Source organism: Ochotona princeps, chromosome 23 (assembly GCF_030435755.1).
Source record: "Ochotona princeps isolate mOchPri1 chromosome 23, mOchPri1.hap1, whole genome shotgun sequence".
Lineage (NCBI taxonomy): Eukaryota > Metazoa > Chordata > Mammalia > Lagomorpha > Ochotonidae > Ochotona > Ochotona princeps.
In genome coordinates, this window is record NC_080854.1 from 18,866,736 (window position 1) to 18,892,906 (window position 26,171).

General features: G+C 40.2%; 1 protein-coding gene across 1 annotated transcript in view; it reads right to left on the reverse strand.

Annotated features, from left to right (window-relative positions):
• The window catches only part of C7 (complement C7), a 47,387-nt gene that overhangs the window by 2,155 nt on the left and 19,061 nt on the right, over positions 1-26,171 (reverse strand). Inside the window, exons 7-17 of the mRNA XM_058680042.1 lie at positions 22,664-22,834; positions 20,838-21,081; positions 18,962-19,075; positions 17,915-18,084; positions 15,673-15,901; positions 13,725-13,896; positions 10,746-10,833; positions 8,574-8,706; positions 4,790-4,981; positions 2,510-2,600; positions 554-738 (exon numbers count right to left, since the gene is read on the reverse strand). Of these exons, the coding sequence (XP_058536025.1) occupies positions 554-738; positions 2,510-2,600; positions 4,790-4,981; positions 8,574-8,706; positions 10,746-10,833; positions 13,725-13,896; positions 15,673-15,901; positions 17,915-18,084; positions 18,962-19,075; positions 20,838-21,081; positions 22,664-22,834 (1,789 nt within the window). The remainder of the gene's footprint in view (positions 1-553; positions 739-2,509; positions 2,601-4,789; positions 4,982-8,573; positions 8,707-10,745; positions 10,834-13,724; positions 13,897-15,672; positions 15,902-17,914; positions 18,085-18,961; positions 19,076-20,837; positions 21,082-22,663; positions 22,835-26,171) is intronic.

Below are 26,171 nucleotides of genomic sequence, written 5' to 3' on the forward strand. Positions count from 1 at the left end.
TCCTGACTCCAGCCTCCTGCAGATGCAGATCCTAGGAGGCAGTAGGTGATAACTCAAGCAGCTGGATCCCCGCCACCCTGTCAAAGACCTGGACTGAGTTTCCCATTCCCAGGTCCAAGCTGGTTAGGCCCAATTACCATGATCATTTAAGGAGTGGATTGGAGAATGGGAAATTCATTCAATCTCTTTCTCTCTGTCTGTCTTTGTCTGTCTATCTCTCTGTCCCCTCTCTGTCTTTGTCTATAAAATAATTTAAAATAGTAATAACAATAATGTGGACAATACAAGAACAGAGCAATAGTCATGAGGGTGGGATAGGGATCACCCCTGTCTGGATAACACCTGAACATCACGTCTAAGTCCTCGCTGACTTAGGTAATAGACGACCACAATCCTCCCCAGCAATGGAAGTGCCAGGGTACAACTCACTGTGAAGTCAATCTTAATCTTAAGTATCCACTTTGATTCTCTGTTAAACTAAAAACTACAGTTTGAGAAACCTCAGTGCTGCCAACTTGTCACTCTCATGCTTAGAATTCTAAGACCTCCTTACCATCGCACTTTTCCCACAGTGGACATGCGCTGCAAGGTTTCTGAGCCGCAACAGGCACATGACAGCTGTCCCTGTTTGTCAGGGTGTAATTTTTACCCTGACAGTGCAGAACATGCAGCTTGCAAACTGTCAGAGCGAGAGTCCTCTTCCTTCTCTCCTCTCGAGCACACACATCCAAGGAAGATCTGAAAGAGTGTTTTTAACCACATTACACACAAGATTTCCATTCTTAAAAGCTGAGAAGGAAAAGTGGAAAGCAAGGAAACAGACTGCGTCTAGGCTCACCACCATTTTCACTTACATTGTTGAGTTTTCTTAACATTAGATATTATTTTATACTCTTACTATAGGCTCAAAAATTTGGGTTTGCATTGACAATCATAATAATTGAAAGCCAAGTAATAGTTGACAAATTTGTGTGGTGTGGGGTATTTTCTTAAAAGTTTAGTTTATTTATCTGAAAGGCAGAGTTACAGAGAAAAAGAGGGAGGTCTTCCATCCACTAGTTCACACCACAAATGGAGGCAACACCTGGAGCTTGGCTGCAACACCTGGAGCTCACCCAGGTTGAGGCCAGATTCCAGTAGCTTCTTCCAGGTCACCTGCCTAGTGGTAGAGGCCCAAGTACTTAGGCCATCCTCTGCTACTTTCCCAGATGAATTAGCTGGGAACTGAATCAAAAGTAAAATAGTCAGGATTTGAACCCATTATGCCACAACTGCAGCTCCTCAACTTCGTGGTGTTTGTTTGTTTCTTAACCTTAAAAGTGACTTGTAAGCCCAGGTGCTGGGTAGTTACCATCCCCTTCCAGGTCACTTTCACACCCTCTTCCTCTGCCTGGGAAGCTGACATGCCTGAAATACATTAGACTTGCTTGTCCTCTAGCACACAGTGAGTTTTATTAATGGGGAGCACTGGCAGAAAATGGGAGCACCCTGAATCGCACCTGTGGGATCTTGTGCTCTCAGAGGTCCTGATATGAAAGCCTCAGCTGCTCCTCAGCAGCCAGCTCCACAGAGCCCTCTCTGGTCTCCAGGTGCTTGCCAACATTTCTCTCCTCATGGGCGTAGACATATATGTGTGGTCTGTTTGTTGACAGTACTGCCCTATAGCCTACGCGTAGCCTCCTTCATTCTGCCCATATTTTTGAAATAGTCCTGATAACAAACCTATTTTTACCCTAATGTAACTATGCCAACAGTATCCTACTAGGATCATAACCCAGCCATGTAGCAAATACCATACTTCTGATACCCTCCTCAAGGGAGGAATTTCCAGTTGGCAGCATTCTAGAGAAGTAGCTTCCAGAAGCCAAAAAGTGGGGTGGGCCTCGTGGCACAGGTTGAGATACTACTTATTTTTATTCCATATTGGTGTGTCCACATTGACACCTAGCTCTATCTCCACCCAGCTTTATGCTAAGGCATATCCTGGGAGGCAGCAGGTGAAGGCTCAAGAGTTTAGAACTCTGATTCACACATGGGAGATGTGGTTTGACTCCTGACTTCAGCCTAGTCCAACCTCAGATGTTGTGGGCATTTGGGGATCAAATCAGTAGATGGAAGATCTTTTTTTTTTCTGAGTGTCTCTCTTTCAAATAAGCAAAAATCTATTATTTTTTTTAAAAAGTAGGAATCTGTCAGTATTGCCTTAATCATTTATGTCCCAAGAGAATTCCAACCCCAATCCTCTAAAGCTCTAAAACTTCAGGTTATTGTACACAGAGAACAAGCAGCACCCCAGGAGTCCTTCAGTCCTGAATTTTCAGGAGGCAGGTGAACGCACTGCCGGCCCTAGAGACCCGGGCACACATGAGGCAGCAGACGGGCCAGACTAAGTGGCAAACATCATCAATCCTTGGTCATTTACACCAGCGATTCAGCAAGAATGAACACCTAACAAACCATCCTGATGATTTTCAATCAAGAAAGGCATAGGATGAGCAGAGATATTTACCCACATTCATAGGGCATTTTACAAACACATGTTGAATCTTGCAGTTTCTCCCAGCGCTGACATTCAGGCACTTCTTGCGCTAAAGGGGAGTCTGAAAGAATAAGACAAAGCTCAGTTATCAGGGGAGAGAAGTCTTCTTCATAGAAAATGAAGTTTTTAAACCAAGGCCTGCAGTATTCTCAACTACAATGAGTTTGTATAGCACAAATAATAGTAAAGCTGTAGAGTGTTTTACACTTTAAATAATTGCATGGATGATACAGAGAGCTTCTATTTTCTCAGCATTTATAACTGGTAATGTACTTCTTAAAGATTATCATCTTTAATCATCCCTAACAACCATCCATTTAATAGAAAAGAAACTAGGATTAGAAAAGTTAGGAAAATTGTTGCTATTGCGTAGACTTAATAAAGCCAGGATTTAGGTCTGTGTTTGAATCCAAGCCCAGTGAAGCAGATTCCTTATCAGCAAGTCCGTGTTTACAAACTGTTTAGAAATACATTTTGCTCACTGTCACCTCTGATGGGACAGAAAACAGCAACGTCATGTGACTTAGAGGTGAAAAACTTGCAGGTATCCTGGAAATATATATAATCGCCTCTTTAAAAATGTTCACAAAATCTCCCTACAACAATAAGTACGTGTTTGGAAGTAAATTAACAGAATTTCTTCTGTTACTTTGTGGTTTGGAGGGGAAAAAATTAGCCATCATTCCAGTTCTGAGAGAAAAACACCCTGGCCTAGCTTATCTACTTTGCTATCCTCTCAAATGTATGTGACTACAGCGTGCATAATATGAAATGCTCTCATCTCTGGAAAAGGCACCTTGGGTGTGGTCAAGACACAGGAATCCATAGCGCAGTTCCTAGGCTAAAAACCCTAAACATAGATTCCCACTACACCCATGGACTCAACAACCCTAAGTTAGTTTGAAAGCATGTATTGCAATGTTAGTACAGACATTGTTGAGCCCTTCCAGCCAAAGTTCATAAGAGCAACTGAGACAGCATACATTGTTAAAGGCCTGTTCACCAAGATGTTGTCAGCAACATGACCTCCCAAGCTCATATTGATTGTAAAATCCATCTCGCAGGGGCAAACAACAATGTCTGAATAGATTACAGAATTCTTTGCAGGGTGGCCGGGTATCCTTGCAAATGAAGGTGGAATTGCATTCAGGCGGTTGCAGAGACATCCGCCAGGTTCTGCCATGCAGCAGGAAGCTCTCCTGGGCCCTGCCAAACAGGGGAGCTGTTCTCTTCACACCTTTGCGTCGTTCACACCTACTGCACGGACCCCAGCAGTTTGGTTTTCTAAATTCCTTTTTACCTAAAGTTCTTAATAGAATATTTCATGGCAAATGTGGTGATGCTCTCTGTTAAGGCACCACTTAGGATGCCTGCATCCCATACCAGTATGCCTGGGACTGGGTCCCAGCCCCTTCATTTCCAAGATAGCTTCCTGCTAACACACCTGAGAAACAGCAGATGATGGCCCATGTACTTGGGTTTCTTCCACCATTTGGGAGACAGATAGAAAAGTTTCAAGTTCCTGACTTCTCTCCCTGGCCCAGCCTCAGCAAGTGTCAGCATTTGGGAAGTGAACCAATAAAGTTAATATCTCTCTCCCCTTCAACATCTACCAATCCTCTCTCATTGGCTGTCTCTATCACTTTGTCCTAAAAAATAAATTAATTAAATTAAACTAAATCTATCTCTTACAAAATGAATATGTGAATTTGCCTGATGTTCAAAAATACTAAATTTTCAGATTTTCACTATTATGAATCAGCTTCACAATCCTCAACACTTTGATTCAATCTTTTGCAGTGCTAAAAGCTTTTTTAAATTTCAATTTCAGTAGCAAGAAACTCTCTGACAGCCCAGAGATAGAACATATGAATCTTCATACAAACCATGACTTTATACACAGAAAAGCACAGGCAAAAAAAAAATCAAGAAGGAACCAAAAAGCCAGCTTTTAAGAATCATTTATTTTCTTGGCACTCCAAAAAGCACAAAGCAAATCTTTCCTATAGAGGATTTCAGTTCACTGTTCCAGAATCACCAAGGATGTCCTTGCCTTTCATAACATTCTATGAAAAACAACAACAACAACAAAAAGATTTGCACCTGAGCTTACCACCTGACCTCCTTCTCTCAGGGGTAGAACCAGAACAGTGTCTCATCATCCTGGTGACACAGTGCCATGATGGTCTTCATAAGAACTTCCACTTGCCCCAGTGTAGGTTTCCTTGGACAGAGCCAGAGGCCACTCACCTTTCTGCACACACTGGACATTCTTCATCTCAGGGTTCCACTTCAGGCTGGAGCCACAGAGAAATGTTGAAGGACCTTGTAAGGACATACCACCCAAACAGGAAAAGGTCACCTTGTCACCCACGGCATAGAAAGGCTTGTGGGGATGGCTCTGCACACCGTTCTCCAGCACAGGCAGAACACAGGCAATTTCTACAGACGGGGGAGGTCAGAATACAAGGGTCATTACTTTCCTAAATCACCTGTTTAAAAAGGAAAAAGAGCGACTGCTAATATTACAGTGTTAGACAGCTAGTTCAGGATCATGAGCTTAGAAGCCATGCCTCCCTTTCCTATGTAATCATTTTTGCCCACCTGTGAGTCAAATGATGCTCACCTATCATCACCTGGAACCTGAAAAGACGTGGTATTGCATGGTTGCATAAACACTCCTCCCTCAAGTCACCATAAAGGTCCGTGATAGAAAGGGGCTTACTGTCTTGGTCACGTGCTTTCATCACTCTTGCACCCGAACTCTTGGCCTCCCCAGTATCTGCTTGCTCTCTGGCTTCCTACAGACAAAACCTGAGGACACACAGTCCTTGGACATGGCCTGTGTATGTCTGTATTCCTCACCTCTACTCATGCTTGGCTAACATCCAGCTCTCTGGGTGAGTCAGTGAAGATGCAAATAATAAGATGTTTTGTCTTTCTAATTTATGTACTTCCAAGAGTTTGAGGAAAGATGAAGGCCTAGCAGTAATGGAATGTGGACAGAGAAGTCAGGAAAAGGTGAATGTTCACAGCTTTATGGGTCCAGGTTGTTTGCTGAATGTCTCTTAGGATAATTTAGACTGGTGGGGAAACGTGATCATAGGTCTTCAGTTTCACAGTGGAGCAGCCAGCACATGAACCAGCATCCTTATTGGATCCTGAATCTGCAGGTAGAGGATTAGCCTACTACTCCATGATGCCAGCACCTCAAATATTTTGTTAGGCTCCTGCATTAGCTAACCCCTTGGAATAAGGAAAACTAGGTATAAGCTAGCTTCACTAGTTTCCAGGACTCAATTTTCTATAGAAAAAGAAAATAGCATCGAAGGCCTTGAGTTATTTAATTTTTTATGTAAAATCTGACATTCAATCAAAACTAATCTAACATCCAGGAAAGTAAGAACTGAAAAAAATCCAACAGCAAAACAACAGCGGTGGCAATGACACAGATGCAAAGATCTTGACAATGAAAGTAACAGATATATACCTTGAAAACACTGCAATTAATATTTCAGAAAAAATTAAGTTGTCATGATGGAGAATTTCAACAGAAAATTTCAAATTTGTAGAAGTAGATAAATGGTATTTGTATAACCAAATAATGAAAGTAAGAACGTATTTCATTTCTTTAAAGTAGCCTATTCACCTATATATTGTTAGAATTGTATATAAGAACTACAGGAAATCTATCCTCTTTACATTAAATAAAAAGGCTAAAAATTTTAAGAAGTTCAAAATATAGAGCTACACAGTTAATTTAGTACATTTAAAGATGCATCAATGGAAGCATTTAAAATGAAACAGAAAAAAAAAAGATGGAAAGCCAAGAAAAAAAGAATGATTAAAAACAGCATTATGTTAAAAAAAAAATGTAGACTTCATGAGGAGAGCTGAGCAAGAATGAGACAGAAACAATATCTGAAGACTGAATAGTCAAGAATTTTTTAAAACTGAGAAAGGAAATTAAACCAAAGCTTTAAGAAGTGTTATGAACATCAAGTGGGATAAGTTCAATACGATCACACCTAAGCACATCAAAGTAGAGCTGCTACTGAAAAACAGATTAAAAAAAAAATAAAAAATAACTTTAAAATGGCCAGACATTAAAGACATGATTTTCAAAGGAGAAACACCAAGACTGCATTGACTTCTCACTTGAAAACAATGAAGGCAAAAAGCAACGTAATACTATCCCTGGAGCTTAGAGAAAACACGTGCTGATGTTCCTAATCCAATAGAACTATCCTTAGGAAAATAAAGGTAAAGCACAGATCTTCTTTATGCAGAGATGAAGAAAAACTTTACCAGACAACTTTTAAAAGAAAGAAACGATCTTCAAGCAGAAATCAAATTTTTAGGGTTTTTTTATTCCAAGCTTCTGATATTTATTTTCTATTTGAGTTATTTTTGCTGCAAGAGTCTAGGTGGTAGAGACAGAAATAGAGACATACAGTGCTAGTACCATGGTGTGGCTGGCTGAACCTCCACCTGTGACTACAGCATCCCATACCAGCTGAAGTCCTGGCTGCTTCACTTCCCATCCAACTCCCTGAAATGGCCTAGGAAAGCAGCAAGGAGTGGCACAAGTCCTAGGGCCCCTGTGCCCTGGCAGACCTGGATGAAGCCTTGGACGCCTAGCTTTGCCCTGGCCGACCGAGTCCTGTCCAGTGTGGTCATTTCGGGAGTGAATCAGCAGATTGAAGACCTCATTTTATCTCTCTCCTTCTCTCTCTGTAACTCTGCCTTTCAAATACATGAAGGAAGGAAGGAAGGAAGGAAAGAAGGAAGGAAGGAAGGAAGGAAGGAAGGAAGGAAGGAAGGAAGGAAGGAAGGAAAGAAAAGAGAAAGCTTTAGTATAAAATGAGCAAAAAACTTAAACAACTTGAACATATAAAAACATCACTGGCCATGAGAGAAAAATTACAGCTAAATATTTTTGAAAAGACAAATGATATTAACTGTTGATGAGAATGCAAAACAATTTTCTCATATTCTCATAAGGATACACATTGAATCAGCCATTACAAATCTGGCAGCAACCTACTTAACCTAAATATAAGTATATATTACAGTCATAATATCTTTTAAATGTATTCCATCTAAATATAACTATTTGCAGCATTTTTATATTCAATAATACAGAAATTTCACTAGGAAGTATATATCTAAGAGAAAAGGTATGCATGTACACACTAGGACTTCATAAAGAATTACAGTGGAGAATTCTTTATGAAGCAAGCTTTAGTGTGTATGTGTATTTCAGTTGTACATACATATAACTGATTTTAGAAAAAATATAACCCTACAGCTCCATCTATCTGTTGAATAAATTATATTTCGATTGAGATAGAAGCCACATTGTAGCTTAAATGTGTATAACATGCAAAACACCCCAAGTAAGAATGTCCTTATTCAGGCACGGCGCAGTAGCCTAGTGGTTAAAATCCTTGCCTTGCATGTGGCTAGATCTCATATGGGCAGTGGTTCATGTCCCAGCTGTTTCACTTCCCAACCAACTCCCTGTTTGTGGCCTGGGAAAGCAATTAAGGATGGCCCAAAGCCTTGGGACCCTGCTCATGTGGGAGACCCCTAAGAAACTCCTGGCTTCTGGCTTTGGAACAACTCAACTCCAGCCATTGCAGCCACTTGGGAAATGAATGAGCGGATGAAAGATGTTCTCTGTCTCTCCTCCTCTCTGTATGTCTGATTTTCCAGTATAAATAAATAAGTAAATAAATAAATAAATAAATGTCCTGAGTATACGGCCATGAATGGCGCTCCTTGGCTTGTTTTACAATAAAATTTACCTCATTGAATGAAATGAAACCATTAGTAACTAGTGAAAGCCGAGGACTTGTTCAAGTCTCTCCTTAAACTCGAAACAAGATATGGGGATAATGGTGTGTCGTTATTTTTATTTCATCCTGTTCCACTTTGTTCTTTCAAAACACACCTGCTTCCTTATAAATATTTTGTTTTCAAGTATTTAATCATAGAGACAGAAAGCTCACCAATACACAAAGACACTCACTCTGACAATGCATTTGTCCAACAAGCCATTGTAAATCTTCTCCACATCTGGCAACAGGATCCCCTATAAGAGAGTATCCTTCATTGCAAGTGTATATTATGTTTTTCCCAACAGGAAATGTGGTACCTTCATCCTAAATGAAAACAAAAAATGGAGAGAAGAGTTTTCCATTTCATATTTATGTTTCTTTATTTTTGGCTTATAAATCACAGCTTCTTGTAGCCATCAGGCAACCTACATTCAAATGTCTGATTTAGAAAATCATGGATAAAGATATTTCTCCCACACAGTCTTAGTCAAAAACACAAAGGACAACAGTAATTGAAATTAAACCATTAATGTCCATGTACTATAATGGTAATAACTGCTCCTGAAATACTAGACACTACATGAGCATCTTATGAAACTTGCTTTAGCAGATAGTGTCCGCCCTCCCCCCATTTTTGGAAAAGGCGGTTTGTTGTCAGATTTTGAAAACATTTTTGTCAATCCACCTCTTCATATTAAACTGTTATGGCTACTCATTGGCAGTTCTACTTAAGAAGTGTCAGTAAGAATACCCAGAAATTTAAATATCTTACCAGCATTTTCATGAAAGTTTAAGTTTCTCACTGATAATTTTTCAAAGCAAGTATAACATTCATCTTCTCTCTCTCACTCTATCTACAAGAATGGAAATAATTCTAAGGCTGCATCAGATTCAAAGGTATTTCATTGGCCTGTAAAGCTAGGTGAGTTTTCATGGTGAAGCAAGGGAAAATTAGAAGAATTAGACGTCTTGGAGGAAGGAGTGATCATGCTCATTAGGTGGTATCTCATGGAAGTTGATGGGAAACGAAGGGCCCAAGTTGACTTTGAGTTTTGAGGAAAATGAGAAAGGATAAATACTCTGCTTTGATAGTAGCCCCATAAGTCTTCCTCTATGGAGCAAACGGAATTCAAGAAGGAATCTAACTCAACAGGGTTTAAACTTGGTCCTGTATCAGAGTCTATTAGAGAAATTTAGAAAATCAGACCCACAAGCTTTACCTTGAGCCTATCAGATCAGAAAAAAATAGAGGGCAAAGGATATGTAGCAATGTCTATCTTGAGTTCCCTGGCTGACTTTCATGTAGCCAGTCAAATAAGTATGGGGAAACTCTGGCTCCTAAGAAGGCTCCATGTAACACTGGAGTTTGGGATAACAGCTTCATTGTTCACTGAAATCTAAGAGTTATATATTGGCATTGTCCTCTGAGCAAGTTTCACTGAGTAATGCCATGAGCTACAGCAACTGTCAGGGGCTCAGGGGTATTAGGATGCTAGGTTCATATTTTCTCTCTCTCTCTCTCTCTCTCTCTATCTCTCTCTCTCTCTCTCTCTCTCTCTCTCTCTCTCTCTCTCTTTCTCTCTCTCCACACACACACACACACACACACACACACACAGACATATACATGCCCCTTTCATCTTCCAACAATACCAAAATCAGGGGAAGTTAAGTTCTCAGTAAGATACACTCAAGGACATGAAATTTGATTGGCAAATTTTCATGGAGAAAGCAAGGCTGGCAGATTGAGAGTCCTGATGACAGTATCTAATGTGTGAGCCATGAAGAGATTTCTATGACATTTGGGGCCAAAGCCTCATCATAACAAGCACTTGGAACAGCACTAATTAAAAAGGCTCCAGAGCAAGGAAATTCCCCCAGAATGATAAGTGGGGGATGATTCATGTTCCTTCCTGAACAACAAAATCGCTGTAACAACCCACATCTCATAAGACACTGATCTTGTTGACTCCTGAAAAAAAGCCTAGTACTTCATCCCCACTCCCACATTTATAAGTAAAAAAGACTTCTTTGAGTGCCAATAAAGGAAGCCTAATAGATGTATATGTTAATATCCAGAGTGGCAGTTGTTTAGCAGTTCTGTAGAATAATCACATTTCTAAATTACTGGGTAGCCATATTGATTGCCAATACCTCAAAAGAAATAGTGCCTCTTCAAAAATTCTAATCACCTTGGGTTGAAGAATAAAAGTCATATACTGAAACCCTCCCCACTAAAACAAAAATGTACATAGAAAATATTTATAGCACATTTCACCACAGTAAATGGAACTGCATTATGGCCTCAATAGAGAGATAGAACTTGCAGTACTATAAAGACAAAAATATCTTTCATAACCAACTTGAACAAATCCATCTTTCAAGGGAGGTGGTGATGGACAGAATTCCGTTGGAGCCAAAGATAAAGGAAAGCAATGTGGTTCAAGTAACCTGAAAGAAAAAAAGAAAGAAATGAGTTATGATTAATTTGATTAATTTCTACAGTTTAATAAGCAGTTTGTACTACACTGAACTGTTTCTATGTATCTAAAATAACTCCACTCACCTAAGTGTATCGATGTGTTTTTTATCATTTTTTAAACTTTTCAATTTATGTTTTTATTTTTATTGAATGGTAGAGACATGGAGAGAAAGGAATACATGGAGAGAGCATTCATCCACCGGTTAGCTCCTCAAACACCCACAACAACTGGGGTTAGGAAGGGCCAGAAGCCTGGAACTCCATTCTGGTCTCCCGTGCAGGTGGCAGAGACTTAGGCACCTGAGTCATCGTCTGCCACCTGTCAAGGTGTTCATTAGCAAGGAGTTGAAATTGGAAGCAGAGCTGGGATGTGAGCCCAGGCACTACCATGTGGGATGCGGGCATTCCAAGCAACATCTTAACCATTGAGCCAAACAACCACATCATTTTTAGAGCCAAATCTGATCCCATCTTGTGGTAGAGAACTCAGACATAAACTTAAACCATGGAAAGACAGTGATTTAAATAGCCACTACATAAGAAACATGAAAAACAAAAAGAAAAGAAGAAAAGGCCTTTGAATAATACACCTACTCTACCTGATTTCTAAGGGTCACCTATTTAATAATCTGTTGTGTCTCTTGCCTTTTGTTCTGAAACACCTTTAACATACACTTTTGTATTGAAAATAAAATAACTAAAGTCAGTGATCCCAAGAAAGCCACAGCACAGCATTTGAAGCATTTTTTACTGAGCATTCACTATATACCAACTACCTTAGCAGTAACTTACATAACATTTGCTATCTCAAGTCAAACTCACAGCAGTTTTATAAGATACAAAGAGTAGAGGCTCAGGAAGCTTGAATTATTTGTGTAAATTTATGAACTAATAAATACCAAGGTTGGATTCATGTCCAGTAAATTAGACTACAACAATTATGCTTTTTCTACTTCTCATAAAACAAAAAGGCAAGTAAGGAATTGCAGCATCCACATTTTTTCTGATATATTATATATATATATATATATTCTACATATATTCTAATACATAAGTATATATGTATATATACATATATACAAATCCTGATTGATATATATATATATACACATACACATATTTATTTTTATATGTTATTTATATACATATAAAAGCCTTGATGAAAGCAAGTTTTAAAAACGTTTGATGTAAGAGTGCTAAGCCTTAAAAGAAGATGGGGGAACAGAAGCCCTAATACCATTTCACTAATGGCACTCCTTATAGTCCTTTACACTTGACCATCACAACAACTACCTCTAGGAGGAGCTTGTAATAAGATGATGATACTTTGTGCCATCCATCACTAAACACCACCTTTTAATAGCACCTCTGTGGTCAACATACCACCAGCGTTATCTCCTCCCTCAGACAGAGAATACAAGAGAAAGTGCCAGAAATAGCCTGGGAATACAAGCATCTGTATCAACAGGATTACTAGGCTCTCAAAACAGTCTGAGCCTACCCAGAAACATGACACATTGATCATAATTCAACCACACTGAGCAAGAGGATACTTCTCCTCCTCGAGCACCATGAATAGCGAAAATTCTCCCAATTATCCCTTAGGTTGTGCCCCTCGCTATGTGCATGTCCAATGGCAGGGGAAATGCATGCACCAGGCAGAGCCCTTCTCCAGTACAATCTTCCTCCCATAGACACGTACAATGAAAACAACATTCTCTTCCACCAGTATGTTCTCCAGGTTTCCGAGTCAAGAAATACTGGTTGTTGTTGTACTGCAAAACACCAAAGACTACTTACGTTGCTGCCAGACACCAAACACCTCATCCCTTTTTTCAATCTATGTAATCTCCAAACAATCTTGCTAGAACTTTCTGGCAAGTCCCTATTAACGAAGAGATTACTAACAGTGTGAAACGGTGGAGTGTCACACAAAGAATCCTGACCTTGGGATATTTTGAACCAACTAAGCAATTTTGAAACACATTTTACAAGGAAAAATGGTGCCAGATTACTTAGATCATCAGCCAAATTATTGCCTATCTCAAACATCTGCCTTTATGTTTAATCCAAAAAAGAAAATTAATATGGGACAAGGGTTTACTTGAAAAGCAGTCCAAAATGATTGAATGTTTAGTATGTGCTAGGTACTCTATTAATTATATTTAATCCTACTGGATTCTAACAACATTCTATTATTAAAGATTTACCTACTAGTGTAATTCTAAGTTTAGAGATGTTACAAGTCACTTGCCCAAGAGCACACAGCAAGTTGGTGGCAGGTCTGCTTGATGCCTAAGCTTCTGCTTATCTCAACCGACTGCCCTCAGCTGCCCTGCCTTTGGTAACACTGGTTTCAGGAAAACCTGAAGCACACGAGCTCAAGTTAGCCATCGCGTGCCTTTCTCTCCTACAACTGACCCCAGTACCAAAGCACAAGACAACCACTGATACAAAGTGCCATTTAACTTTAAAACAAAAACAAAAACAAAAACAAAACAGAGAGCTCCTGTCTACTGGCTCAACTCCTAAACGCTAGCAATAAGCAAGACTGGGTCAGGGCCGAAGCGGAGAGCTGACAGCTCAGTCCATGTCTCCCATGTGAGTTTCAGGAATGCAATCACTTGAAGCCTTATCTCTACCTCCCACGGTTGGCCTTAGCGGGAAGATGAAGTGAAGAGCCAGAGGCAGTTTTCAAGCTAGGGTATTCCAATAAGGAGCAAGGGCATCATAAATGGCATCCTCAGCACTAGGCTAAATGCCCACCCTCTTCTAAATCTTCAGGTGGAGGGAATTATGTATTGTCGGGAATTACTGCAGAGGGCACTTGTTCTATGTAACTGTCAAGAGGTCTGGTTACCGCAAATGCTGTAGCTCCTCATCTTCACATTGTCTGCTTTCTGTGGTTTCTCCAATACAGGATTTCCCACCCGCACTGGGAGCAGGGTTATCGCACACCCGAGTCCTAGTTTTCTTCCCTTGAACACAGGAGCCCCACGGGGACCAGCAGCTCCAACCTCCATCAATCCCTTCTGTAAGATAAAAGAGATCACTTACTAAGTTGTTGGAGGGAAAGACCGCAGAGAAGAGCGCTGGGCCTTCTGCTGATGTGCTTGTGGAGGAAAGGGACAGCTCTGGCCACTGATCTTCCTTCTGTTCACTGAGGTTTTCCACAGTGGCCAAAAGGGTGCCACACAATGTATTAAGACTCAACTGCTTACAATAATATGCTAAACTTATTGATTATAGCACAATCATTTCAAAGCACTAGCACTGTCATATATATTGTATCATTTCTTTATATCTCAGAACACAAATCAATACGAGAATGAGATCTGTTACTATTTTCATTTAATAGAAATGGAATGTAAGGAAAATGCATTTAATGCTGTCCCCAGTGTTGTAATAGCAGCCAAGAGCCACATTAAGATTGTAAACTAGTCTTCTGGCTGAATCCAGCCTTTTTTTCTCACTTCACAGTTTCTCAGTAAATCAAATAAATTACTGTCATTAATGCAGTGATTGCTATGAGGTATCACACAACCCACTGGGTACTCTAACCCCAGGGCTGGCACCATACAACATGAGAAAGTGCATTAAACAGGAAACATATTTTTCAATCACTCATTTTAGCTCACTCCAGCATCCTTCATTCTATAGGCACATTGACAATCCACCCTGGCCACCCATCAAATTTTCTGCATTAAAAAAAGAGAGAATTTGTCCTATATTCCAGGAGCTTTGCTTCTCTAGCTGGAGTGAGCTCCTAAACCGTTCCCCAGAAGTGATGGTGTTTCACTTGTTCTTTCTCAGCTCCTCCTACTCTCTATTTCCCAACTCCACACCTGATCTTTAACCATTACAAATCACACCTAAACTAAGTTGCATAACAGTTTCCCTTGAACTTTTCATGATCATACTACTGCAATTAGGAAGCTGTTTAGTAAAGTTGTCCCCTGGAGTATGTTAATAGGAGGTAAAATTAAACTAAAACATTGGGATGGTTGTCCCAAACCTTACCAGCAGAGAATACTTTCATTTTATAGATACATGGAAATGTAAACCACACAGGAATGAACCACGGTGATGTTATTTACCAGGTTAGGCCACTAGGGTAAACAGCCTGGGCCAGGATGCCTTCCTCACGTTTGTCTATAAGCAACTATAATCAAGTATGTATTCCTTCAGCAAACCTTCACTTAATGAAGCCTGTGAACCAAAACTTATTTCAAGCTCTGGGAGTAAGGAAAAGAATCAAACATCCCTGATCTTAAGGAATGAGCTTTCTACAGAGCAGAAACATATACATGAATGTAAAAACAAATATCTATAAATTAGTCATATTTCAACTACTCCAAAAGTCAATTTCCCACAGTCTGGTACTAAACGCCTGAAGCATCATGCACCCTGTTGAACACTTAGCAGATGTGCAACAAATATCTGTGAATGATTCCAGATGGCACACAACCCAAAACCGAAATAGGGATGCTTCGAAGAGCTTGTCACTAGAAAGGTTAGCCAATGCAACCTGAGCTCCACAGACCTTATTACCAAAATCATGAGGCAACTATGGAAGGATGGAAAATAGAGAATAGGGAGTGAAGGGCATAGTGGGACTGTTAATTCAGGTGTTTAAGTAGACAAACATTAAAGCAGCTTAACCACGGTGGCTCTAACAAAAAAGATGGGGAAAGCAAGGAGATTCGAAATTGTGTACTGTCCAACACACACACTCCAGAGGGCAGAGGAGAGTAATCAGTTCCCTTCACGGTGTGAGCAACCAACTCCAGAACAATCAGCTGACTGACCTGCCTGATCCCCTATGAGGACTCCATGCTCACACGCCACGCCGAAAGTTTCTGGTTTGCAATGGCAGTGACACTGAGTCCCCACAACAGTGGCCATGCCACCGTTTTGACAAGGCCAGCAATGACAGGGGTCAAATTCATCCAGATATTCCTCCAGAGCTCGCTTCAGGTAGAGTCTTTTCACAGAAGCACAGGGCACTTCCTTTACCAGCTCATATAAAGGAGTCAGCTGTGTAGACAAAGACATCAGAATTAGTAACGAGGGTGCTGCTCTTTTCACATTTAGACACACTCTTCACTCAAGCAAAATTTAAAGTTTCTCTTATAATGACTATAGTAGTACCCCCTTAACACACTGGGAACACTGTTAAGATCTCCAGTAGATTCCTGAAACCATGGATGGTACCAAACCCTGGATATACTGCTTTCCCTATAAATAAATATCTATTATAAAGTATTCAATTTATAAATTAGATCCATTGTGAGCATAACAGCAATAATTAATGATAAAATAGTACTATATAAAATAGATAAATTTATAGCTGTTTTTCTAAAATTTCTCTTTTAATATTGTTTACATCAGTTCTCCATGAATAACAAAAATTCTGGAAAACAAAATCAAAGATAACTGTGAAGTATTATACATTCTTTATTGCTTGAATTAAAAAGAAAGAAATTTATTATTTTGCGACAAATTCAAGACAAACCTAAGAACAATAAAGAAAGATCAGATAAGGGAGGAATATATTTATGTATCGTATGCAAGCATAAAATTGAGAAAAAAGAAAACAACACACTCATTTTCTAGTTAATATTAGATTATTTTAAAGACAATCCATTAACACCTCTATAGAGGATACTCAAAAAGGAAATGTACTTAAATTACAGTAAGAAACAAATGAAGTTAAATTTTCAAACTCTGGGGCACAGCATGGTGGCTTAGTGGCTAAAGTCCTCACCTTGAATGCGCCAGGATCCCATATGGGTGCCGGTTCTAATCCTGGCAGCCCCACTTCCATCCAGCTCCCTGCTTGTGGCCTAGGAAGGCAGTCGAGAGTGGATCAGCCCAGCTATGGTCGTGGCGCTCACTTGGGGAGTAAGTCATCTGACGGAAGATCTTCCTCTCTGTCTCTCCTCCTCTCTATGTATCTGACTTTGTAATAAAAACAAATAAATCTTTAAAAAAAATTTTTTTTCAAACTCTGAAAGATTCCATTTTTTTTAAGATTTTGTTTTATTGAAAGGCGGATATACAGAGAGAAGGAGAGACAGAGAGGAAGATCTTCCATCCAGCGGTTCACTCCCCAAGTGACCGCAATGGCTGGAGTTGAGCCAATCCGAAGCCAGGAGCCAGGAGCTCTTCCAGGTCTCCCATGCGGGTACAGGGTCCCAAGCCTCTGGGCCATCTTCAACCACCGTCCCAGGCCACAAGCAGGGGGATGGATGGGAAGCAGGGCTGAGAGGATTAGAACCGACAACCATATGGGATGCCAGGTGTGCAAGGCTAGGACTTTAACCACTACGCTATTGCGCCGGGCCCAGATTCAATTCTTATGTGGAGATAGGGAACTCTGTCCCAGAGAACTTAAAACAAGCAGATCGAAGCCATGACAATGATCCCAATGCTTTTCTTAATAAACTACTATGCATAAAACTACGTTACTGTTTTCAGTGGTACCTATCATTTTCCCTGTGAGTGTCAAAGCTGATGCTTCAAAATGGGGTGTCCCTCACTCCATTTTACCTGTAAGTGCTATGGTCTTTGCTATTTTACTCAGGAATATATATATTGTGTTGTAAAAGAATTGACTCTATCAATAAAATGTGCTAAAATTCTGCCATCCAGTTTTGCTGCCTTCATTTATATGGCTTCAGGATCCCAAGAGCCACGGCCCCAAGAAGAAAGGTGACCTGGCAGATGACAAGCAAACAAACCTGAATACATTCCTCTTGCAAGCCTCTAACTCATCTGAGTTAGGGACCAATGAAAACATAATCAAGTTTAGGTCAAAAGTTTTACAAAATGCAAATTCTGCCATTAATTTCTTTTGGGATTTACAGGACATTTAACCTTTAAAATTGAACATTATATATGCACACAAAACATACCACACAAAACATAACTGGAATACAGAAAATGCTAATTACAGTCATCTCTGCTTAACCATCTTAATTTAATCTCATTTTCCAAATGCAAATAAACATGACTGCTTCCTACTGCTTTAAACAGACCAGCACATACCTTTTGCTTGATGACGCTGGGAACATGAGTCACAGATTCTGCCCAGCTAGAATATCGTCTTCTGTTTCCAGCGGGATTGTTCAGATCTAACCAGTTAAGGCCAGCTAACAAGCCTGTATCTCCTCCTCTGACAACCAACGGGATACCTCGTAAGATGTTATTCTGAGTTCCTATGTAGGAGAAATCAAGTGAAATGATTCATGATGCACAACAGAAATTAAACAAAGGCCTAAAAGTAAAGAGCCTAAAAGAACTGAACAGTAATCCACTGAATTCTGGATTCAGCAAAATTGTAGAGACACTAAACGTGTGTGGTGGCCAGAGTGCTGTGCAACTATTCTGTACAATACTACAGCGGAGGGACACATGTCTGTTTACACTTGTCACAATCCATAAAACATACAACAAGAATTAACCCCAATATAAACAATGAACTTTGTGCCGCTGACATGGTGGCATAGCAGACTAGCATCCCATGAGGGTACTGGTTCTGGTCTCGGCTGCTCCACTTCTGATCCAGCTCCCTGTTAACACCCTGGAAAAGCATTGCAGGGTGGCCAAAGGCCTTGGGCCTGTGCTCCATGTAGGAAACCTGGAAGAAATACCTGACTTATAACTTCAGACTGGCCCTGCTCAGCCCTTGGAACCATTTGGAGAATGAATCAACAGACGGGGTATCTCTCTGTCTCTCCCTCACTCTCTGTAACACTGATTTTGAAATAAGATAAGCAAATCTTTCAAAAAAATACACTTAGTGTGGTCATGATGTGTCACTGCAGATTCATCAACTATAACAAAAGTTCTTCTCTGGTGGGAAAAGATCTCTCTGTATCTCCTTCTCTCTGTAAATTCGTCTTTCCAATAAAAATAAATAAACCTTTTTCATTTAAAAAAAATGAAAACTGTAAGGAACAACCACTACTAAAACTTCAAAAGTCTTTGGAGAGCAAGAATTAATTATTAATGGAGACAAAAGGGAGAAGAGGTGGAGACAGAGAAGGAGGAAGAGACAGATTAAGTTTATAAAGCATACTGCTTCTCATTTACCTGAAGCTGATTTTAAAGCTTTTTCCAGGTCCTTGCATGAGTGATCTGATGATGATATAAACAAAAACTGGTACTTTGAGGAACGACATTGCTTCTGCTCCACTGATTCAAAACCTGGGAGGGAAAAGCACAAAGAGGATGCTTGATTTCTACTTTCACTACATTTCTGTAAAAGTAGCCGAGATGAGGAACAGGGACACTTAAGAGGTTGCTTGCTGTTACTGAGACTATCTACTCAAGAGTAGCATAACAAGTACATGCTCAAGTAACCGAAAGGCCGAATACCAGGGGGGAAAGGGTATTTTTTTTTTGCTATTTTAGTTCTGTCCACTCAGGCTAATCCTCCTGCAAATGTTGTCATCCCATCTGGGTGCCAGTTCTAATCCCAGCGGCCCTGCTTCCCATCCAATTCCCTGCTTATGGCCTGGGAAAGCAAAAGAAGATGGCCCAAAGGCTTGGAATCCTGCACCTGCATGGGAGCCCTGAAAGAGGCTCCTGGCTCTTAGCTTCAGATTGGATAGGCTCCAGTCACTGTAGCAATTTGGGGAGTAAGCCAGGTGATAGGAGATCTTTCTCTCTGTCTCTCTTTTTGTCTGTAAATCTGCCTATCCAGTTAAATAAATAAATAAATATTAAAAAAAAAAAGATGGTCCAAGATGTAGCTCCTGGCTTCTTGGCTTGGGCCTAGCCCAGACCTGGCCATTGCAGCCACATAGGAAGTGAACCACTGGATGGAAAACTGTCTGCACCTCTCTCTCTCTCTTTAGATCTGACTTTCAAAATAAACAAAATAAACCTGCTTTTTTGAGCCTGGGAAAAATTCAAATTCTAGCTAAGTTTTTAACTAGTAGCGACCTAAAAACAAACAAACAAACAACTATTGGCCTAACAGAAAGGTAGAAATACTATGATGTTCACCTGGGAGGAAAAGTCATAAGATATCCTTAATCTTATTAAGTCCTATTCTTCTTCCATATTATAAGAGAGTTTACTGTGGAGAAAGACTTCGAGGAAGCGCTGGAATGGAGAAGAGAGTGTGGGCCTTCGCTGAAGTTTGGACTCAGAACATTTTTAAGCCAGAGCCACAAGATCTGTGAGTGGAGGAATGATGGTGAAGACCCCACCCCAACCTCTCACACTTGCACAGATGCAGACAACACTCTTCTCAGTGTTGACAAAATACTAATTCAATGGCATGACCTGATTCTAGCAAATACCAAGCAGGGGTTTTCGTGTGTGTGTGTGTTTTGTTTTGCTTCAATAGCAACACAGCATAGGGAATAAGCTAAGCTAATTTTGAGTCAGTTAGACTTGGGTTTTAGTATCCACCTTACAATCCATGTGACCTTGGATGAATCTCAGCACAGCACTGTCCCTCCTGGGACAGCGACAATAGAGCCCATCTCACTGGGTGACAGAGAAAGGTATGTCCAAAACTTCTGCTATTGCTTCAACTCTACAATATTCAGAGAACCTTTCGAGATATTTTTAAAGGAATTATGGATGATAAGTCAATATCAAGAACTCCTTTAAAAATATTTTAATTTCTTGATTAGCCTTAAGTTTCTCAAATCCACTTTCCTGGAGAAATAATTGTTTAACCTTAGAAACAGGAAAAGCTAAAAAATATTCTAAAGTCTAACCAACACTCTCTTGCAGATAATGAATAAAGATAATGGTTTAATTTGGGATACTATTCAAGAATAGGCAGTATTTTCTTAAAATCTGTAAGACTTTGAGTTAAGTACAATGATACTTGCGGTTTCAGATTCCTTTGCAAGTTAAGTCTCTATTCATCAAAATTTAGGTTTAGCCACATGTTATTCCCCCATTAAAATCCTTAAAATGCTTTTATATGACAATTTTTATACTGTACCATTTTGTTTGAGTTTTTCTGAATCCAAATAAAATAGAACTCTGTATTCTCCTCCTAAGGACCCCGATTGCAGATAATGTGTCCCATACAAGTTAATTAATCTTCGATAAGCACTGTATTCATACAGAGAGGGAAGCTGGGAGAGTTCCTTCCAGAATGGCTCAGCAAGTTGCAAAAAATCTGGATTGTTGTTACGGAACTGAGCCACCTCAACAGTGTTCTGAACAACCATCAGCTGATAACTCTATAGGAATAAGAAAAAGCAAAATAAATTTTAGGTGGATTTTAAAAAGGCAATGAAAGAATCCCCTACCAAGGCTCCTTCAAGTCTACCCAGATTCTGAGAATTTTCCTTTTAAATGAATGGTAAGACTTCTTTCAAGCCCACCCTCTAGAGCAAAATAAGAAATTTTTGAAGAATTTGAAAAAATCGTTGAATCCCAAACAGGAATATCTTAATGAAATATCATGGTTATGTATTTTACATGTGACCTCTGGAGTCCTAAGACCAAGTATACCTTCATCCACGGGCAAAGAAAATGAACTTCAACCACTGAATAGCTCCATTAATAAACATGCAAAATTCCATATACCTTGGGACCACACCTTGACAATAACTCACAGGTAGCATGATCATGGGATTTGTCTTCCATAATGAGTTTATATGTTAGGCTGCTTTAAAATGAGGTATTTTATACATTTCACAAGCATCCTTTCATGATCTCCAAAACAGATCAATCTTACACCAGATCCCCACATATGAACAATATAATATAGAGAAGCATTTTTAGAGCTCATATTCTTCCGGTCAGCTTCTTAGTCATAAAACAAACAATATCAATATCATTGAACCTTCCTTACATGATGTGTTAAGCAAGTTAATGACTCGGCAAAGAAGGTAAAATACACAGATTATCAGTAATGATCTGCCTGAAAAATTCTTCAGCAATATGTGTATATAAATCTGCACAATCCATCTCAACTGTGTGAGCTTCCCAACATTAACGTTTTAGTGTTTCAAAGCAAACCATTCGAAAATAAGTTCTTCTAACTGTCCCAGATAAAAATTTGCTTTCTCAAAATAAAGTGTTTTTAAGATCTTTTGGCTTCATGCTGAGAAAAATAAACCTGCCAGTTTTAACATTTCAGAAGCACATTGCAAGCACTCAGTTTATTTTTAAAGAATTTATGCAAATTTTAGAATAGCAGCATTAGTAATCATAAATGAAAACTCAGAATAGTTTAAAATACAGTTCAGGGTAATAAGTTTTTCAAAAATCTATTTTTATTTGAAAGGCATGTTTATATGGAGAGAAGGAAAGACAGGACTCTTCCATCAACTGGTTCATTTAGAGCTGGACTGCTTCCATGCCAGAAGAGAGTAGTTTCTTCCAGGTCTCCCACGTGGGTACGGGGGCCAAATACTGGGTCCACCTTCAGCTGCTTTCCCAGCCATAAACAGAGAGCTGGATGAGAAGTGGAGCAACTGGGTCTCGAACCTGCAAGCCATCTCATGATGCCAGCACCACAGACAGAGGCTTAACACACAGTGCCATGGCGTCGGCCCCAAGATAATTTTTACAACATTTTCAAATAAGAACAAATACTTCAATGAGAAATGAAAATCAGAAATAAGTATATTATCAATGAGAATTAATAATACCCTAGTGTACCTTTTAAAGAAATGCACTGTAGTGTCTCTCAAAGGAGATTTCATTACCCTAATTTCAATAGAAAAGTTAAGCTGCATTAAAATAAATCTGCTATTGTTAGTAATATCTAAAACCACTAAAATGTAGAAAAGATAACTGATATTTCATACTAACCTTTTTCTTGTGGATTTCACTATCATATATGGCATGACTGTTTGAAGATGATGAAGATGAAGAAATAAAGAACCTTTTTCTATTAGATGATGTAGAGTCTGCTGATGTATGTTTTACATAAGACCAGCTACTGTTGTAAAACTCATAGTTAAAGTCATTATTCATTTTCACCTACAAAAGAAAAGATTTTGGAATAATCAAATTAAGGTTTTGAATATATCAAAAGTACTCTGGCATGTACCCTTTAACATGCATACTTTATCTTCATATTATCTTCCCCCCCCAAAAAAAAACACTTTTATTGACAAAATACTGTGGCACTCATGAAGAGCAGACCTGCAGGAGTAGAAGAGTTTAGCCTATGATGATAGTTTTAAGTTACCTATTTTTATGTGAAAGACAGATTTATAGAGAGAGAAGGAGAAACACAGCGATATCTTCCATCAGCTGGTTCACTCCCGAAAGGGCTAGAGCTGAGCTAGAGCTGAGCTGAACTAAAGCCAGGATCCTGGAGCTTCTTTCAGGTCTCCCACATGAGCCTTGAGCACGGGTCATGTTGCATTGCTTTGCCAGGCACAGTAACAGGCAGCTGGATTGGAAGTGGGGCAGCCAGACTCCATCCAGTGCCCATGAGGGATGTTGATACTGCAGGCAGAGGCTACTATGCCATTATACCAGAATGCCAGCCCCGATTATGCTTTGTTAGGCATGTTACATGGCATCAGCTTTATCAATCTCAAGTGGCTCACAAATTGCCTGCTATACACAAATCTTCTGGTTTCCTTTAAATTCAGTATTTAGCACGAATGTGAATAAATTAACAAATATAACCTACCAGAGAGCTATTTCAAGCATTTCACTCTGAAGTTCCCATCTAATGGAAGGGAACAGAGAGAGAAGTAGGTAATATGAACGAATCAGATGCTTTGGACTTTGCGAGTTTTCAATGTTATCTGGTAGTAGATTCAAACTTCTAACTCTGACTTGAAAAAGTAATAAAAATTCTATTTTTTTCTATCATACATAGTGGAAGAAACGGTTACTTCAAAGGAATCTTACAATTAGTCACATGTGGCTGCAAAGTGACAGCCGCGGCTTTCATCGATTTTTAAATTTTTTCTAATTTTATGATACAACTTCATAGGGTCTTGGATTTCCCTACCCCCTCCCCAGGTTCCCACCTCCTGACTGATTTTCCCCATATAATTACAATAGTATAGTCTGTAATAAGCAGTCATAAGTCCATCACTTTTATTTAAGTGTACCCTGACATTGTTGGTACAGACAAGTCAGACAGTCCAGTATTCTATTGTATGGATATGCCCAGCAGTTTAATTGGGAGTCCACTGAAATGAAATGCCCACAGGTAGCTGGAAACATAATTTGAATGCTAGATGCAGCCAATGGATCCCATGGTCCCATGTGGCTGCCGGTTCATGCACTGGCTGCTCCACTTCCTTCCAATTCCCTGCTTATGGCCTGAGAAAGCAGTCAAGGATGGCCCAAAGCCTTGGGAGCCTGCACCCGCGTGGTAGACCCAGAAGTAGCCAAGTGGCTAAAGTCCTTGCCTTGCACGTGCCCAAATCTCATATGGGCTCCGGTCTGTGTGCCAGCTGTTGTTCCACTTCCCATTCAGTTCCCTACTTGTGGCCTGAGAAAGCAGTGGAAGATGAACCAAGGCCTTGGGACCTTGCACCACATGAGAGACACGGAAGAAGTTCCTGGTTCCTGGTTTCAGATAGGCTCAGCTCTGGCTGTTGGGGCCACTTGGGGAGTGAACTAGCAGACAGAGGATCCTTCTCTCTGTTTCTCCTTGTCTCTGTAAATCTGGCTTTCCAATAAACAAATGAATGAATAATAATTATACTCAATCTTTTTAAAATTAAATGCAAATTTTCAACTCAAGCTAGAGAATAGATCATCTACAGTCATCCCTCAGTATCCTAGGAGGATTGGTTCTAGCAGATTCCTGGAATATCAAAAACCTATGGATGGGGCCCGGCGGCGTGGCCTAGCGGCTAAAGTCCTCGCCTTGAAAGCCCCGGGATCCCATATGGGGGCCGGTTCTAATCCCGGCAGCTCCACTTCCCATCCAGCTCCCTGCTTGTGGCCTGGGAAAGCAGTCGAGGACGGCCCAATGCATTGGGACACTGCACCCACGTGGGCAACCTGGAAGAGGTTCCAGGTTCCCGGCTTCGGATCGGCGCGCACCAGCCCGTTGCGGCTCACTTGGGGAGTGAATCATCGGACGGAAGATCTTCCTCTCTGTCTCTCCTCCTCTGTGTATATCTGGCTGTAATAAAATGAATAAATTAAAAAAAAAACCTATGGATGCTCGAGTTCCTTCTATAAATTGGCATAGCATTTGCATATAACCTGCACACCTTCAGTCACTCACCAAGCCTTCTCAGGTCGTCATTACCTCCGTCAAGGATTGTCACCAGCGTTTCCCAGCCTGATTCCTTTGCTCAGGTCGGACACAAGAGCAGCATCGGTGCTTTCCTTCTTAACCATCCTAGCAGCTCTTTTCTAAGCAAAGATTTTCTACCTTCTGGTCACTTAGACTCTTGTTATAACTCCTCATAATTCACTCTGTATTCCTGCCAGCTTTTATATCTTGCAGCTAATAAAAATGACACTCATGTCATCCCCCCCCTTTTTTTTTCAGTTTTTCTTTCTGCTTTGTCTCTTTCTCTCCTATCCACTTCTCTATGTTTATAGAACTGACATCAACATAGACGCGCAAAGCAGGCCCAGGGTTGTCCTGTATAAACCTCAGTGCTAAACAAAACAGATTATAAAAGAGGTGGACCAATGCTGCTGTAATACTTACTTACTGGCAGATGCCTGCCAACTAGCAGACAGATGGATGCATAGTGGATCCTCCCTAGGTCAATTTCTGTGAAGTACTGAGACCTTCACCACCTCCCTACCCACACTGGGGTTAGCACTCAGAGCACTGACATTGATGTTGCTGCCAGCTCACCTCCCTCGGGCTAGATCCTGAGCACCCCTCTACTCCTTGCTCAAGAACAAGCTATAATTTCCTCCTGTTTGTGACAAACGCCTTCGCATTCAGTGACTGGGAAGATAATTCAGATGTCAATCCAGTAACTAAGCCCTACTGAGGAAAAGCAATGTCAGGTTCACGCTGTTAGGAAATGACTCCCGCTCAGACGCCGCGGACGTGGGCCAAGGCCGCTTTCCAGCCGACGCAGAAGCACTCTCCCTTTTATTTCCCCTGCTCTGCAACATTCTAAATTTGGCTCTTCAAAAAAAAAAAAAAAAAAAAAAACGCATGTAATTCTCTTCTTTATAATTATAAAAGAATTTGAGACACCCTATCCTAGAAATAAACGGCAAAAAATAATTCTCTATACTTGTGTACCTTACATTATGTCTTCTGGCCAAAGGTTAAATTACAACACACTCAAGGGCAATTCAAAGAGCTCATGGAAAAGTGAAACTGAGATAAGCTTATTTTGGTGCAAAATATGCTTGAAGTTCT